General features: G+C 40.7%; 4 protein-coding genes across 4 annotated transcripts; 2 read left to right on the top strand and 2 right to left on the bottom strand.

Annotated features, from left to right (window-relative positions):
* Positions 1-1,837: 1,837 nt before the first annotated feature.
* On the bottom strand, positions 1,838-3,692 carry LOC115362100 (60S acidic ribosomal protein P2-like). The gene is made up of 5 exons (XM_030055889.1): positions 3,596-3,692; positions 3,235-3,358; positions 2,411-2,459; positions 2,151-2,249; positions 1,838-2,038 (listed from the first exon to the last, which is right to left on the bottom strand). Exons 2-5 carry the CDS (start codon positions 3,355-3,357, stop codon positions 1,965-1,967), a joined length of 345 nt encoding a protein of 114 aa, XP_029911749.1. The 5' UTR covers position 3,358; positions 3,596-3,692; the 3' UTR covers positions 1,838-1,964.
* A 606-nt stretch (positions 3,693-4,298) lies between these two features.
* etv7 (ETS variant transcription factor 7) lies at positions 4,299-9,322 on the bottom strand. The gene is made up of 9 exons (XM_030056000.1): positions 9,141-9,322; positions 8,707-8,854; positions 7,960-8,124; positions 7,678-7,869; positions 6,550-6,681; positions 6,291-6,422; positions 5,460-5,602; positions 5,223-5,323; positions 4,299-5,139 (listed from the first exon to the last, which is right to left on the bottom strand). The coding sequence occupies exons 1-9, from the start codon at positions 9,171-9,173 to the stop codon at positions 4,965-4,967; spliced, it is 1,221 nt and encodes a 406-aa protein (XP_029911860.1). The 5' UTR covers positions 9,174-9,322; the 3' UTR covers positions 4,299-4,964.
* A 436-nt stretch (positions 9,323-9,758) lies between these two features.
* Positions 9,759-12,270, top strand: LOC115362215 (uncharacterized methyltransferase YdaC). The gene is made up of 4 exons (XM_030056061.1): positions 9,759-9,888; positions 10,850-11,106; positions 11,545-11,725; positions 11,865-12,270. The coding sequence occupies exons 2-4, from the start codon at positions 10,852-10,854 to the stop codon at positions 12,059-12,061; spliced, it is 633 nt and encodes a 210-aa protein (XP_029911921.1). The 5' UTR covers positions 9,759-9,888; positions 10,850-10,851; the 3' UTR covers positions 12,062-12,270.
* A 767-nt stretch (positions 12,271-13,037) lies between these two features.
* On the top strand, positions 13,038-16,937 carry ube2t (ubiquitin-conjugating enzyme E2T (putative)). The gene is made up of 7 exons (XM_030056397.1): positions 13,038-13,172; positions 13,482-13,646; positions 14,064-14,133; positions 14,236-14,341; positions 14,491-14,589; positions 15,648-15,731; positions 16,594-16,937. Exons 2-7 carry the CDS (start codon positions 13,538-13,540, stop codon positions 16,714-16,716), a joined length of 591 nt encoding a protein of 196 aa, XP_029912257.1. The 5' UTR covers positions 13,038-13,172; positions 13,482-13,537; the 3' UTR covers positions 16,717-16,937.
* The last annotated feature ends 94 nt before the right edge of the window (positions 16,938-17,031 follow it).

Raw genomic sequence — 17,031 nt, 5'->3', positions numbered from 1 at the left:
TTAAAGAATGTTAATTCACAATTACTTCATACATTAATTGCATTGATCGCTTTATAAAATAAAGGGTGGAACATGAGTTGTTTTTTTTTAGTTGTGCTGCACAGTAATATGTTTGATGAGTATATGGTGGACCTCAATCTGGTCCACCATATACCCATCTGTTATCCTGCTGTTCAGCTGTCCAGAGACGGTCACAGAAGCTGATGAGACTCTCCACGGCTATTTTGAGGTGGTAAACTGGGCTGCTCTGTGTAATGCACATGGGGAGGACATTGATGGACTTGCTGATTGCATAACTGATAACATACATTTCTGAGTGGACAGTGTGGTTCTCATAAAGACTGTGCACTGCTTCCCCAACAATAAACCCTGGGTGACTGAGGACATCAAGGCATCACTGAACAGGAAGAAGGCAGCCTTCAGGAGTGGAGATGGGGAAGAAATGAAAAAGAGGGTCCAGACAGAACTGAGGGAAAAGATCACTGAGGGCAAGGAGTGCTACAGAAGAAAAGCTAGGAGGAACTTAGCAGGAAACTCCAATAATAGAACACAGTTGTAGAGTTGAATGAAAATGATCACTGGCCTTGGAAATAAGGACCAACCAGGGGATGGAAGGCGTCCTGGATGAGGCCATGAGTTAAACCCTGTCTCTCCTCAACAACTCTCTGAGCTCCCGTCCATTCACCTCAAAATCCCTCCCCATGGAAGCATCTGCCATTGCAGGATACATGAACAGTAGACAGGAGGCTGAGCACAGGAATGTGGTGGACAGTTTAATTAAGTGGTGTCAGCTGAATCACCTGCAACCCAGCATCACAAAGACTAAGGAGCTGGTGGTGGACTTAGAGGACCCTTGTGAACTTGGTCAGCATCAGTGGAACAGAGGTGGTTATCGTCTGCAAAACCATGCTGCAAATGTTTTACCACTTGCTGGTGGCCAGCATCATCTTCTGTGCTGTCGTGTGCTGGGGCAGCAGGGTGAGTCTAGCAGGTGCCAGCACACTCAGTAAACTCAACAGGAAAGCTGATTCTATCCTGGGAGTGAAACTGGAATCTGTGGTGGAGGTTTTTAGAGAGAATGCTGTAGAATATACACAGTGTGATGGGTAATCCCTATCATCCCTGCATCCCCTTCACATCAGAGCACCTTCAGCCATAGACTGAGACCACCAAGGTGTACTACAAACACCACAGGTTTTTTCTTCCAAAGGCCATTGAACTACATATAACTCCACCCTCTTCTGCAGGGATGACACCTGGTCAATGAGAACTAACTACGCACACTGTTATATGATACAATCACCTGTATGCACTTTCTTTCATGTGTGAATCATGTGCAACATCAGTATCTCCTTGCCTTTAGGGTGTGCAATATCTTCCTCAGAACCATGCAGTTATTTCAAAGGATCAAGCATTACATTACACAGCCACTACAAAGAAGACTGTGAAAACACAATAAAGTTCTGGCATCTTAGTACTGGACATCTAAGGCTACTACTTTAATTGTTTTATTACTTTTGCCATCTTACTTTATTTTACATAATTTTATATTGATTTATTTTCTGTTCCTAATTTATCTTATCTTCAATGCTCTATTTAAGCACTTCTGGTGTTATCAGTTATGCATCTTAAAAGGGAGTTTTACTTATGTTACTTGCTTTACTTATGTTACTGTAACTTTGGATTAATGAAGTTCTATCTTAACTTACAATGACTTGCTCTTGTTTTGACAAAATTGGGCTTTCATAAATTGACAATATTGCCAGCTTAAAACTAGGTTATTACAGATCACTGCCGCTATGCTGAACCATTAAAATTAAGAATAATAACAGCATCAACATTTATAACAACCTTTTATTCTGAAATGCGGCAAGGAAAATATTTCTCTGTAGTTCCAAATAACAAATGTACAAAAGTAAATATTTTGACATTTTTTGCCATTTTCATTTTTGCCAGAAAAGTGACTAATCAAAGAGACCGAAGCCCATGTCTTCATCCGACTCTTCTGATTCCTCCTTCTTTTCCTCCTTTTTCTCTTCTGTTGAAAAAGAGAACCAAATATTTTATTTAACATTCCATATTATTGTAACACAGGGTTATGACACTTATGAAGAGCTGGTAGCAAGCTTTATTACAACAGTTTTATTTACCAGCAGCAGGAGCAGCCCCTCCAGCAGCAGCAGCGGCAGAGGCACCGGCTGCTGCTGCCACAGCGCCACCTGCAGGTACTGAAGCCAGCTTGGACATTCCTGAGGTTGGATGAGAAAGACTTGATCAGAAAGGAGACAGTTTTACAAAGTACAAAACACATAATTCCTGTAGGTGCATGTCCAACAAGTGGTTTGCCTGCAACATCACCAATATGAGTGTAAACAGAACATATAAAGTGCATAAAGACGTTTCCATTTACCTGCATTCAAGACCTCCTCAATGTCTTTTCCATTCAGCTCACTAATAACCTACACATAATAAAAATCAATTGAGTTCAAAAACAAGCTTTCAAAGGAATGCACTGTAGCTGGAAGTAAAAGTAGTATAAAGAAAATTATCACCATTGATAAGACTAGTTGAGAGGAGAAAAAGTCGTCCATGCATAGATATTAAACTCACAAGAACTATTTTCACTTAGTAATAACCAGTTCACTGGATAACTTCATATACTAACAAATGCACAAGGCACCGCACTCTTAGAAATGTTACCACCTTGCCCTGGTTGGATACTACCTGGCACAGTGTGCAGAAGCTACCTCTGTGTCTGTTATGCACTTAAGCTTTTAATGCTATTTTATTTATTTATTTATTTATTGCCTGTTAAGGTCCAGGTAGATTCCTGTCTTTATACACACGTGGGGAGCGTATACATATGAGTGTCCCTGTTAAAAGATGAATGCCACCAGTTTTAAGACCTGACATGCCGTGCGCACTACACATTTTGCTTGTGCGCACAGCGTGAGCGCGATATAAGTTGCTATACTGTTGGATTGCTGTGGTGGCAAGGAAGTAAGTAAGCAAACAGGGTAATGCAGCATTTCCCCATTTATTCAGCCGGCACCTCCAACAAACCGGGCAGAGTGAGGAGCTGGAAGTGGCTGTTATTTTTTGCTCGGTTAAACCATGATCTTGTGCGCGCAGGGATACCTTGTACGCACAACTTAATACCTTGTGAACGCAAAATAATTAATGTCTTGATTGACAAATTATGCGTTTATTTGGGAAGCTCGGGGACTCTGCTACCTTGTTGAGGCGTTCGTCGTCGGCCTCGATGCCCACGCTGCCCAGGATATCTTTGATGTCCTGGGCACTCGGGTTGGCATTTCCACCCAGCGCAGCCAAAAGATAAGCGGCCACGTAACGCATCCTAAAACAGAGAGAACATTGACGCACATCACCGGTGCTGTCTTGATTTGGAAAGAGTTTGGTTATTACCAGTTGCGTTATTACGCAAAGATGTTGGGAAGGTGAGATACGGAAGTGCCCAAAGAGCAGGAACGCGACCTTGTGTTCACGTTTCATTTCTCAAGGATTTAGACACAATTTAAGCATGCGACACGGACTGCATAGACGTCAGAATACAAGGCAAATATAGACTACTCACTTGAAACCAAACGGATACGATGCGTCGACCTCTCACATAAAAAATAATAATGAACAGGTAATGTTTTTTTTTTCTTCTGTGGTGGCTAAAAAGGATTATCCAAGCTACAGTCTCTCACAGACAGCACCCTCCAGTGTTTCTACTAAATAATTTCCCGTTTGTAGCACAAGTATAAAACAATATTCTGTCAGGATTTCCTCAGCATAAAACATTTTTTCCTCTGAGGCATAAGAAATAGATAGTAACCTGGTTAGCTCACCAGAAATAACAGCAGTGACCTGGGTATGTAATAGCAATAAAATATAATATAATAATAAACTGAGTTATTGTCTGGTGTTTCTCCGTGAAAAAAGTTGTGACCAGCACAACATTTTGTTTCTGTGATCTATGATGAGCTCTCTTCTCAAGAAAGCGACAGTCGGAAAACTCTGATTTATACTGCAAAATGTTTCATCTGTGCCTACAGGGATGAACATCATACCTGACCACCAGCACTAAATTATAATTTAGTTAGAAATGTAGACCTTGAAACAGGTTGTAATACATATACCCCTCAACAGAGAAATTATACATTCTTGGAGGCATACGTCTAACAACGGAGATAAAGACATACAACATGATAAAGAGTTATAAAGCCATATATACTCTAGAAACTCTATTATGGTTAGTTCTCTTTATTTTTACAGAGCAGCAGATAGAAAAACAGCTGAAAAATATATGACAAGTGCTCCATTTGAAGCTAAACCCACCGTCAACCCTGGTTCATAAATTAAGCTATATTGAAGGCCGAAGCCAGTAGCATTCCAAGCATTCAAACAGTTACAGAACATTACACTCTATAAACAATAATTACTCCACCCTGCTTCTTCCAACCTGACATCCCATAATTAGCACACTCATTTCCAACGCTTAGTTACAAGGCCTACACCTGAAAAGAGATATGTGTATCTGCTGCAATAGAATGTAAATGTTGAGCAAGCCGGAGATATTTAGGTTTTAAAGATGATTTGTCTGATTTGGTAGAGATGCAGTTGCTTTCGCAGCCTTCCTGGGCCCTGATTGTTAGTGTTTATTCAGATCATAGTAATACTTACATTGATTCGAAACAATTTCTCAGTGCAACATCTCCAAAACACTATAGCCACTTGTATACTGTGTAAACTTATACTATACATGAGCCACTGAATGAAGCTGAAGGATTTTAATGTTATGAGATAAATCATACCACAACCTCCTCTGAGCGTGTCTCACTTGCTACATCCCCCACTGGTGCATTCAGTGGTGGCATTTTGGTGGAATTTATGGTGGGATTTTAATCACACATGCACACAAGACACCATACACCAACTAGAGCTCACTAGGGCTCCAGCTAGATGGCGTTTGGTTCTGGAGAGGCAGGACCAGGCGACACCTCAAAGTGATCTTCGTTGAACTCATGTGGAGGAGTGTGTTCTGCAGAGTGCCTGTCCTGAGTTGGTGTGTACTCAGGGGATTCAGCGGGGTCAGCCTGATGTTTCCTGATGTCCTGTGGGGTCTTCAGAAATCTGCCAGAAGGGGAGCAATAAAAAGTAAGTGTGTGTGCTGTTATGGAGAGGAAAGAAAGAAAGAAAGAAAGAAAGAGAAAGACCTGAAGAGCAGTTTCTGTCCTCGCTCCTTTTTGATGATGTTGAGTTTGTAGTAGTGCCGCAAAGCACGGGACATCTTTTCATAGGTCATGTTGTCACGGTTCTGTAAGATGAGACAACACATCATATAAACCCTTTACTGTACCATTTCCATGGCAAACACCCCCTCTCCCTTGCTTTCTTGTCTGTCAATATGTCTTTGCCATGCAAGAAAAACCAGACAGACTACCACCACTCACCTTGTGGTTGCCCCAGAGACGTGCCAGTCCGTTGGGATCGACCACTCTGAACACCTGGCTGTCCTGATCTTCCCATCGAATGTAGTCTTGATAACGCTCATCGCAGAGCAGCTGGTACACGTAGTCCCACAGCAGCCGACAATCTGGTCACACACACACAAGCACACACATATACACACATACACACCGATATTTTCAGCAGATACTATATACTTAATCAGTATAAATTATGCAAATGGATTTCAGGCAATTTCAGGTACATGGAATTTTAGGCAACATTTTAATACAAATGATTTTAGGACCCTATTCCTGTCTATGCATGTGTTTACATGTTGGTTTGCACTAAGTTAAATTCATAATTCACTGGTTGGCAATTCAATTTAAGAACGTTTTTTGTTTAGTTTTTTTCTATTCAAGTTTGTAACCAAAATTTGAGTGAACAATTGGATTCATTTTTTTTCCTTGCCCCGTGACCAACCTTTCCATCAAGTTTCATGCAGATTTGCTAACAAACCAACAAACCAACAAATGAAATAGGGCAAAAACATAACCTCTGTCCAACTCCGTAGGCGGAGGTAAAAAAAAAAAAAAAAGTTGCAAGTCATAGTAATCTGCCCACCACAAACCCAAGTCTTTTTTAAGAACTGTGAATGACTGAATTCAAAGCATTTCATATCGATTCAGACCAAAGTCTGAGTGATTCATTTGATAAATTTCTTTAAGCTGATCGATGCAGTTGAATTGACAAAAACGATGCATCAGTGTAATGAATGAATAATTATAAATCTTGTCTACATATTTATAACTGTTAAAAGATCAGTGCAAAATTACCTGGGATGCGGCCGTTGGCTTCACACAGCGGGGCCCTTGCCTTCTCTCGACTGGACAAGTTGAGAGGTTCCTGACTTATGCTGTGGTCTTTGGGAGGATTGTGTATTTGGTTTTGAGATAATGTAGAGACAGCTGTTTATCCGTCCAAGAGAGAGACAGAAAAAAACAGACAGAGAGTGTGTGAGACATTAAACTAAACTATCACTATGTAAAATCACCAATGCAACATATTTGTGATATGCTGGTTTATTACACCCACTTCTGTGTGTGTGTAAGGCAGAGTGTGTGTCAAAAGGAGTGGGGTGATCTCTGAGAGGTGACATGGTTTGTGGCTGGATGGCCACACTGGTTACAGGAGCTACAGACGCTGTGCTGGTGAAGGTGACCGAAACTGCAAGAAAGAAATATGAGGAACTGTGTATTAGTTTAACAGAAAGTAAAAGTTAACTATTTTTGGTTTTGTGAATGCTGAAAAAACTCTAACATACATGAGTTTAAGACTGATAGTAAACATTGCTGCAATGTTTAAGACAAGCACCATTGCATTTCATTCATAGAACAAAGCAGTTGTTTTTGGCGCAAAAGGAGTTTTGGCTTCCAGGTAACCACGCCCTCTGGTACAAATTCTACTTCCTACAAGGCATGGAAAGTACCGAATTATGTCATGGACAAGTTGCACATGTGTATGCTTTTGTACTTCTGTCTATACCAAATTTCCTTTAGGGAACAGAAATTACAGAAAGACCTGAAATGTGAGGGCTTTTTTAGCTTAGAATTACAAATAGGCTAGGGATAGGATAAAGATTAAAGTCAGGCATGTAGTAAAAAAAGGTTAGGATTAATGTTTTGATAACAGATGTTTGTAGGTTTTGTAACTAAGTATGAAAAGTAAAAATGCCTTTAGCAGTATTGTGAAACACTGTGATAAGCTAATGGGTTGAGACAGGCTGTTCTGCCTGAACTGTGGAAGAGACAAGCCCTGCAGAGAGCTCAGGCCATTCTGGATTGTGGCTGTCCCCGACACACACAGTCCCCCACTCTTTCCTGGAATAACCGTCTCAGGGTCCCGAGGACAAAAACAAACACATACAAGCACTCATTTGTTCTGTTAACTTGTTAAATAGATTGGCTTGTACTTTACAGTAGCCCAAGACCCACATTTTGTGTTCCTTGTACTGTCTGTTATTATTTTGCTCTCAAATTGCAAATCAATTTCCCTCTGGGATTTAATGAACTTTGAACTTGAACTTGAATTAAGTCAGCAAAAGTCCACACCAGTCTGTAAATGTGTGTGTAATTGTGAGCATAAACTGAGCTGTGATAAGCAAGAAACTCTTGACATACAGAATTAGGAACAACAATTACTACACTTTTGGAGAGTACTGACCTTGGCTCCCATTGACAGTGGGAGGCAGGGGTTCCTGGACTTTGTGATTTTGGTTCTGTGGGGTGAGAGGGTTTAGGAAGCGGCCGGAAACGGCAATAATGCTGGGACCAGGGGGTGAAGGATTTGGAGGATTACAGACCACACTCCTCCTCTGCTGTTTCACACACTGCAGGATCTCATATAGCACATCACCTTGGCAAGAAACACAAAGAGCAGGTGAGACACAAACTTGAAACCAGCCTGGATGCTATCTTCATGCATGCATACTCATATAGCTGCTACCTGAGCTTGGGCAGCGTCGTCTGAAGTCTTCCTTGGTGAGAAGACAGAGGGCTCGGCCGTTCATCTCAAAGCGTCCCTTCTCAGGCCGACGCAGGGAATACTCCTTCTGAGCCCAATGGAGCCAGTGTGCAACATCATCCTTATCCCACAAAGACGGGTTAATTCCTAAAGAATACACAATAGATACACATTCACACACTGATGTTAGCTGTTCATGCAAAGAGGAGAGACTGTTGCCTTTTCCTTGTAGCTGGTCATTCACAATGGTACCTTTCATTTAAAGAGACAGTTAACCCAAAATACAAAAAAAATATTTTTATTTTCCTATTCACTCTCAGTGCAGCCTGTCCATCCGCATAGTTTCTGTGTGATCTGGTGATGTTTCCACACTACCATTATCTTCATTGATTCCCAGCACCCCGACACAATGGGGCTGGATTGATATTCCATCAAAAATTTCCATGTGAAAAACTCAACAGCAAACCGGTATAATCCACAGTCCTTTGGGACAAGAGTTTAATTAGGAAGTGTTTTTTGCCAAACACATTTGGGGCAGGTAAATACAGTTTACATGTACCCATCCAGCCACAGTGTATTGGAGAGCTGGGAGATGGGAAGACTGCAAACTTCACCAAACTACCTGATGGATAGACTGTACTCTGAGGTAAGTGGGAAAATTACCTTTTCTATATTTTGAATGAACTGCCCCTTTAAATGAAAGACAGTATTGTAGAGAATTTGACTCACGCAGCCGCCCAGGTAGATGCCACAGGTCCTCTTGGGTGGGGGGGCTGACCACAGGAAGCTGAGAAGAGGGGGAGTGATCCTCATTGCGGGGAATCCCAGCCTCCCTGTCAGGCATTGTGTGTAGAGGACTGCCTCCTCTGTTTTCCTGCTGCAAAACATCCACATGTGTGCTTTAAATTACATATGCAAACACTTTAAATACACATATGAAATTGATGACGCCGCAGTAATTGCAATTCAGGTATATTTTTGAGCTTTTCCCCCAAGGTTGACTTTTCAGCAATCACCTGGCTGCGCCATGTAGAAATCAAATTTATTTTGTAATCTCAAAAACACACTCATATTCCTGCAAACACCTTGTCCAGGCAAAACATTGCGAAATAATGATCCGTGGATTTGCGCGCATTTTGCTGTCAGTGATATTCAGATCTTACCTTGACCAAAGGTGACGGGGAAACGTCCTCCATTTTATCAATTTAACATAAAAGTTGGCGGATTTTTCTGACAAATACTCATACAGCTCGTCAGATATCTTTAAATGCTGCAGGTTAAACTCACTAAAACTCTCCCTCTTCGAGTAAGCCTAAATATTATTTACGAAGAAATAAAACTGCTATTTTCAGATTCTGATCCTTCCGGGAAATGAAAACGAAAGAAACATAATCCAATCTGTGCGGGGGGTGGAGGGTAAGTAATAGACTATAGGCTGTGCTGCTGAAGGAATTAACATAACCAAACTGGATGAACAGAGGATGATATTTCCAAAAAATTAGGTGGTTATACTTTATTTGGTGGAAGCACTGGTGGCATGGGTGCCTCAAAGTGTGAAATTGTCCAGCAAAAAAAATATTGCGTTTCTTTTATGGGTTTCATAGTTGTTGCATGACAGAACAACTAGATTGACTAGAATGAGTGCGCATAATACGTGCAAGAAGTGTGATCTGGTGATGAAGAGAGAATGGATAGAGAAAGACAGAGTGAGGAGGGGTATAGAGAGAGAGAGAGAGAGAGAGAGAGAGAGAGAGAGAGAGAGAGAGAGAGAGAGAGAGAGAGAGAGACGCCTGCGTGAACTGAGCTCCTCCTCCATGTTGCAGGAAGAGAAAACAGCGGAGACCAGCGACCGTGAGAAATGCAAGTAGGACTCAAGATCACAAGACTGTGAGACTCTACGCTAAATTAAGGGTATGATATTTACCATAGATATACAGCTGACTGTAAATATTTGATATCACGCAACTGCAAACTTTAGGTCAGAATCACGAGTTTGATTTTGTTGCAGCTGTACTCCAGTTTGCCATGCAATAGCACTTGCAAAATAAATAGAAAAAGGCTCCACAGTTATCACAGAAAAAAAACAAACTAACAAAAAACTTCACATTCAACAGATACAGGTTGTCACTATCATTCGTATGAAGATCACTATAAATCAGGGCTACTACGTAATTTTCCATAGACCCAGTGTAAGCAGGCTTTGTTATGGAATGAAACCCTGAATAAACCTGCATAGTGTACATAGCACATGACTGGGCAGCCTTGCTATAATAAATTCACTACTGAATAACACAAAGCAAACAGAGCAATATCACAGAGATTTTACACACTCTGATTTCATTGCTCCCTATTGCCAGAGTAAAACTACTGTGTGTTGAGAGAGAGTTTCCATATGAGGTTTTGGTTTACAGTAAGTTTAAATATGTATTTTGTCTTAACATTATTATATTTCAGGGCATGCAAATCTACATACTTATCTACTAAATGAATACACATATTTTTTCAGTAATTTTGGGGTATGTAGATCACAATGATCTTATCTGGGTGTTTTTATACTGACTCAAAATTATGGTCAAAATATGAAAGTATTTATACAGTATTTTACTCTACCATTGTTTAAAAAAAACATCATTGAAAATTCATCACTTCCTCAACAGAAAACCAATGCTTAGAATAGTCATGTGTATTTATAGATTTGTAAATTTTAATGTGGTATCACCGGCTATGTCCTGCAGCTTTTCAGATATTCCGCATATCTGGCTCCAGGAAATGTAAGATATAGACTCTGTTAATCTCTGTTAAGTACTGTTGTATAGTAATTTAAAAATAATAATAATAATTTGCCATATCCTTTCTCTTATATTTTCTCCAGTGATGTTTTATATTAAAGTTGGGAAACAGTTGGGCCACCCAACACGGTCTGTGGCAGGATGGTTGGTCAGTAAGCTGCTCAGGTTTCGAAACCAGATCCTTGAGGAGAATGCTGTGCGGCTGTGTGGGATCCAGCCAGGGGACACGGTGCTCGAACTGGGCCATGGCCCGGGTCTGGGCCTGCCCTCGGCAGCCAAACTCCTCACAGAGCCCAAAGGCCACCTTATAGGGGTGGATTATTCCGAGTACATGCACCAGGTGAGATGGGACCACAGCAAGAGAAGAGATAGAGAAAGAGAGAGAGAATAGAAAAAGAGAGAGAACATTCTTACACAATCAGTGAAAGGTGTAATGCTGAGCCCATTATTTTAATGTTAAACTTTGTATCATCTCAGTATCAACCCAACTCTAACTGCTACAAAGCTGATACTAAGTTAAGAGTCAACTGATATTCTGTTGATATAAGGTGAGTATTTAGCCTACCTTGGATAGATTGCTCTGAAGTTTAGCATAACATTAGAACAGAATATATGGATAAAAAATGTTATTACCATTGTTTACCATTGTTAATGTGCCAATATGTGTGCACATGTACATGCGTTTGAGACTCAGTTAAATATAACAGTCCTGAATTATATTCGACAGGGCTGATGTCATTTTGAAATAATACTATACAAATACTTTCTCCCCTTCCAGATGGCAAGTGAGCTTGTGAAGGATCTTGTGGCCAGTGGGAAGGTGACCCTGCACCACTGTGATGTAGCAGCCATGCCTCTGGCAGACAGCTCCATTGATAAAGTCTTTCACTGTAACTGCTACTACTTCTGGCCAGACCTGAGGAAAGGAGCCTCGGAGATCCACCGAGTGATGAAACCCGGTAGGTTGTTTTTGCCTCTACATTTTCAGTGTTCAGTTCAGTAGTTTTAAAGGTTTTCCCTACACACCGAACACGCCTTTGCATTTGGTATTTTATTTCATCATACATCTCATTTTCTTGTCTTTATTGATGCCCTCAGGGGGTCTGATGGTGGCCACGATGAGGCTGAGCCATGTGTCTGCCTTGGCATCTAAGCATGTGATGCCAGGAGAAAACTGGCGTCCAGAGGCCTACATGACAGCTTTGAGAGACTCAGGCTTCACCGATGTCAGAATGGAAGACAAACAGCACAACGGCTTTATCTTTCAGGCCATCTACGCCACTGCCTTGAAATGACGTTACACAGAGGCTACCAAGTTCCAGTGACTGGGATCTGTTGTGTGATTCTAATATTTTGCAATTACTGTGTAATTCAATGTTTGAATATATTAAGTTGGAAGAGTTGTGATGCGTCACAATGATGAATCAAAACACAATCTGAATTTGTAATATTTTTAGCAGAGAATACAAGACATACATTTAAGAAGTTAATAAATAAATAAATAATCAAAACAATCGACTGGTTCTATAAAATCAAATGTAGATTTAAAAAAATGTGTTGGTTGCTGTTGGAAATGGGGAAAACAGAGTGGTTCAAACAAAGGCAATCTGGGCACCCTGGATATAAGAACATATAACAGCGAGCAAGGAAATATTAAAAAGCCTTGATTGTAATGGCTAAATCATTAAAATGCCAACATGCTATGACCACTGTAGGTCTTCCTCGGGGCTTGTGAACAGAGTGACTTCACTTATCTCTCAGTACATCCATCACTTAGATTCATAACTGAGCACACAATAAGTTCATTACTGAGTCTTTACAGTCTCATTGGGATTGCACCCCATGTTTCACACTGTCAGCATGTGTTAGCCATAATTCAGAGTCACAGGATCTGTGGCTTGGCTGAAGATGCTTGGCCATATGACTAGGCTGTGACAGTCTGTCACAAGTTACCCACAGAGTGTAGTCTGGAGAGTGGGATCCAGACTGCTCCTGCTCTGGAGACTATGTGGCAGGCAGACTTTTGGAGCTTGCAGCATGGCCATTTGGACACCAGGGGGAGGCAGAGAGGCAGAGTGTGTTTAAAATGCAACTCCACTCTGATATTTTACTTATATTTTACAGAACTCCATGCCAGCCCGTTGCACCAATGATACACACCGTTGGAAAGTTGGTCAAATAAAAGCTCATATCAGATAAAATAGTTTGTCAAAACCTGAACAACGCTTTAGCGTCAGTCGTTGAAGTAACTACAAAACCCATAAGGCATTGCAGCAGACGGACGGCGCAGATGACGCAGGAGGAGGGAAATCCAAAACAGGCGCTGTTTTGCATGTTGGATATCCTTTGCAGTTGACGACAGTTGTTAAAATTACGGAAAGTAAAAGAATCTGAATTATTATCGAGGTAAGTGCTTATGAAATCCTGATGAAAGGTCAAACCACACTTTATTTCGACGTCTGATGTTGATGTTGGTGCTCGGTGATACGTTAACGTCAGTTCCACCAAGGCTACAACGTTAACGTCAGCTAGCATAAATGGTAACACACTAACGGTAACATAAAAGTATATACCAATGACGTTACCTTTAGCTTCGTGTAACTGTCAACACTTAATTATCGCTACAGTCCAAATAAATAACTAGGTGCTCAGACAAACTGACGGTATCGACACATAATGTTGGCCGCTAACGTTATTCGTCATTCGTGGCTTCAGACCGGCTTCAGCCTCGTTCACGTCGGCGACTTGGCTTTAGTGGTTTAGCAGACAGGATGCAGAGAGCCTCCCGTCTGAAGCGTGAGCTGCAGATGCTGAGCACCGAGCCTCCTCCTGGGATAACCTGCTGGCAGACCGAGGAGCAACTGGACGACCTCCGAGCACGTAAGTGGGCTCAGGTTCACAAGTGGGACACTCAAACTCTTACTTAAACATGCTACAGCGGCAACACCATTGTGTAAAACTACTGCATTACAAGTAAAAGCCCGGCATTCGGTATCCTTAAATTGGGAGAATTGGAAGCAAAATGTGGTTAAATATCAAAACTAAAAGTACTTCCTGTGTGGTGTAGTGGTGTAAAAGGTACAGTACACGCCCCTGAAATGTAGTGGGTTAAAAGTTCAGAGTCTAACAAAATATAAATTCTCCACAGTATTTTAAAAATGTACTTAAAGGAAGTACATGAGTAAATGCGCTTTGTTATGATTTATGCCTATTAGTGTTTTTTTTTTTTTTTTTTTTTTTTTTTTTTTTTTTTTTTTTTTGAAAGCCTGATAAAGTTTGTTTCTCTCATGTCTGCAGAGATAGTTGGAGGAGCAGGTACTCCATATGAAGGAGGACTCTTCTCCTTGGAGATCAAGGTCCCAGAGAGGTGATTTTGTCATGAAGAGTCTTCCTGATTGGAGGGATCTGTTTCTATTTGTTATGTTATGAATAATATTTTTTTCTGTGTTCTTCTCTTTTCCTCTCTTAGGTATCCATTTGAGCCCCCCAAAATGAGATTCTTAACACCAATTTACCATCCAAACATTGACAATTCAGGACGCATCTGCCATGACGCTCTCAAACTCCCACCTAAGGTTGGAGCAAATCACATATACAACCATGTTACTTTTTCATCCTCATCATCTGTTGTCTGTTTGCTGTCAAGGAAAGATAGCCTGCATTTGTGACGTAGATATATCAGTATTTTTTTCCTGATTAAAGAAGCTTACTTTCTTTGATTCAGGGTGCCTGGAAACCTTCCCTAAACATCTCCACAGTCCTCACCTCCATACAGCTGCTAATGGCTGAACCCAACCCTGATGACCCACTGATGGCTGATATAGTGAGTCATAAGGAGACATGCATCCATACAAAACCAAGCATGGGATATTTATATTGAATATCACGCGGTGCACTAGTAGAACATGACTGACACAGTATTGCATTAAGGGTGTTGTTTGTTTTGCTATTCATTTTGCAGTATGAAATTGAGATGTATGAGGGTGATGCTTTTTGGTATATACACTACTCACAAAAAGTTAGGGATATTCGGCTTTCGGGTGAAATTTCAGGATGAACCTAAAATGCATTATAACATTTACAGATGAACTTAATGTGACCTTCTGTAAACTTTTGAATGCACACGTCCAACTGTTCAATGTTTCAGTACTTTTTGCACAAGTTGCTATTCTCTAACAAGGAGTTTAACGCCAAAATTCACATCAGGTGTTTGATGCTCCAGCTCATCGAGGTCGTATCATTAGGGAACGGCTGCTGGAGACTGGGGTACCTCAAATGGATTGGCCTGCACTTTCTCAGACCTGAATCCCATAGAAAACCTATGGGATCAGCTGAGTCGCCGTGTAGAGGCTCGGAGCTCTGTACCCCAGAACCTCAATGTCCTGAGGGCCGCCCTTCAAGAAGAGTGGGATGCCATGCCTCAGCAGACAATAAGTCGACTTGTGAACAGCATGAGACGTCGTTGTCAAGCTGTAATTGATGCTCAAGGGCACATGACAAGTTACTGACACTGACATTTTTTGTTGTGGTATATCCACCACTGTTGTTGGCTTTTGTTTCAAGAAATTGTTTGAGATGAGGAAATCACCAGTGTATGCTTCTACTTAAATGCCCTACTTTCATGATATAATATCACTGTAGCATGAACATTTTATATTTTCCATAAATTTCACCCAAAAGCCAAATATCCCTAACTTTTTGTGAGTAGTGTAATTTCTTTTGCAGTGCTCAAAAATGTTTAAGTGTGTTAATGCATGTTTGCACTCTTACCCTCACTAGCCAGCCAAATCCTGAGGGTTTTCACATTATGACGTGCTTCAAATGTGAAAACTTGACAGATTAGGCATGCTTCAAAATAATACTCATTCTTTGTGATTGCAGTCATCAGAGTTCAAATACAACAAACAGCTGTTCATGGAGAAGGCCAGGAAGTGGACAGAGAAACATGCTATTCAGAAGATCATGGTAAGAGTTTTTTGCCATGTTATAATAATCTGACCTAGTACGCTGACAAGGCTCCACTGACACACATACAAGCTGTCTTCTGTGCTCCTTCCACTCATGGTGGAAACATTGGCCGAATTTCAGTCCTCACCCTAAGCTCTGGTTGCTTAACTCTCACTGACCTGAACTAACATCACTTGTGTGATCAGATAGAAGTCTGAGGAATGTGGGACAGTACACTGTGATGTTACCTAACCTTAATGACATAATTTTTTGCTTTTTTGTATATAATTTAATAAATTTCAGCTTATTGTTTACAATCTGTTAAGCAAAATAGTCAAGTTGCGAGTCAATTAAGATGAAAACATTTATCTGTCATCATGTCAAATGAGAAACATCCTGGCAGTGTGCTAATTATCACTGAACTGTTTGTACTTGTATACAGCCTTGTTTTTGCCTGCAACTGCTTTGGCATGTTATGTTGTTTTTGTTTTTCTAAAATGGGACTTTCCCATCCCTGGTCATTCTATATTAAATGCCACAATGCAAGGGATTGTGGGAAGTTCCCTCTGCAAAATTGTGGACTTTTGGAAAGTGGGTCATGAAATGCTTGAAAAGTCTATGGGAGAGTTGTCATACACTTGCTAATTTCATAGTGGTACAGCGCTGAACCCTCACACACTTAGAGGGAATGTGTGTCAAAAACTGAGTCTGTAAGTATGAAAATTGGTATTTAACCTCTGACACTCATTTATTGCCATTATGTAATGCAGCTTTTATTTCATCCCACAAGGTGGTGCTGTGGCTTCATCTCAATGTGGGATATTCCATAAACATGTGTCTTGCCATCATTGTCTAAAATAGTTTGTGTTTGTCTGTTCAGGAAGTGGCTGAGAAGGATAAAGAAAATACTCCAGACCAGAAAGAATCCCGAAAAAGAGATGCCCTCAGTGGACAGCAGGAGACAGAGGATATGTCACAGGAGGCAAAAAGAAGCTGTGTCTAGTTTACCATCTTACCTGTCATAGTCTTGAGGAGACATGGATTTCTTCCTCTAACACAGCGACCATGCTTAATACACTTGTTGGCTTACAGAGATTACATTTTTTGCTCTTAATCAATGCTAGTATTTACTTGCATTTTCTATTTGTGCATCCATCTTTTTAATACACAAATGTACATATTTATGCATGTATAATGTTGCCTACTTTAATGCTGAGTAATATTAAAGTTTATTTAAATACTAATTGAGCATTTACATTTTTTTTAAAATCTTATATAAAATACATAAAACCACTTGTGTGGTGTGGATGTCTGTTTG

Source organism: Myripristis murdjan, chromosome 7 (genome assembly GCF_902150065.1).
Source record: "Myripristis murdjan chromosome 7, fMyrMur1.1, whole genome shotgun sequence".
NCBI classification, from domain to species: Eukaryota; Metazoa; Chordata; class Actinopteri; order Holocentriformes; family Holocentridae; genus Myripristis; species Myripristis murdjan.
This window is presented reverse-complemented; position numbering and strand designations above follow the sequence as displayed.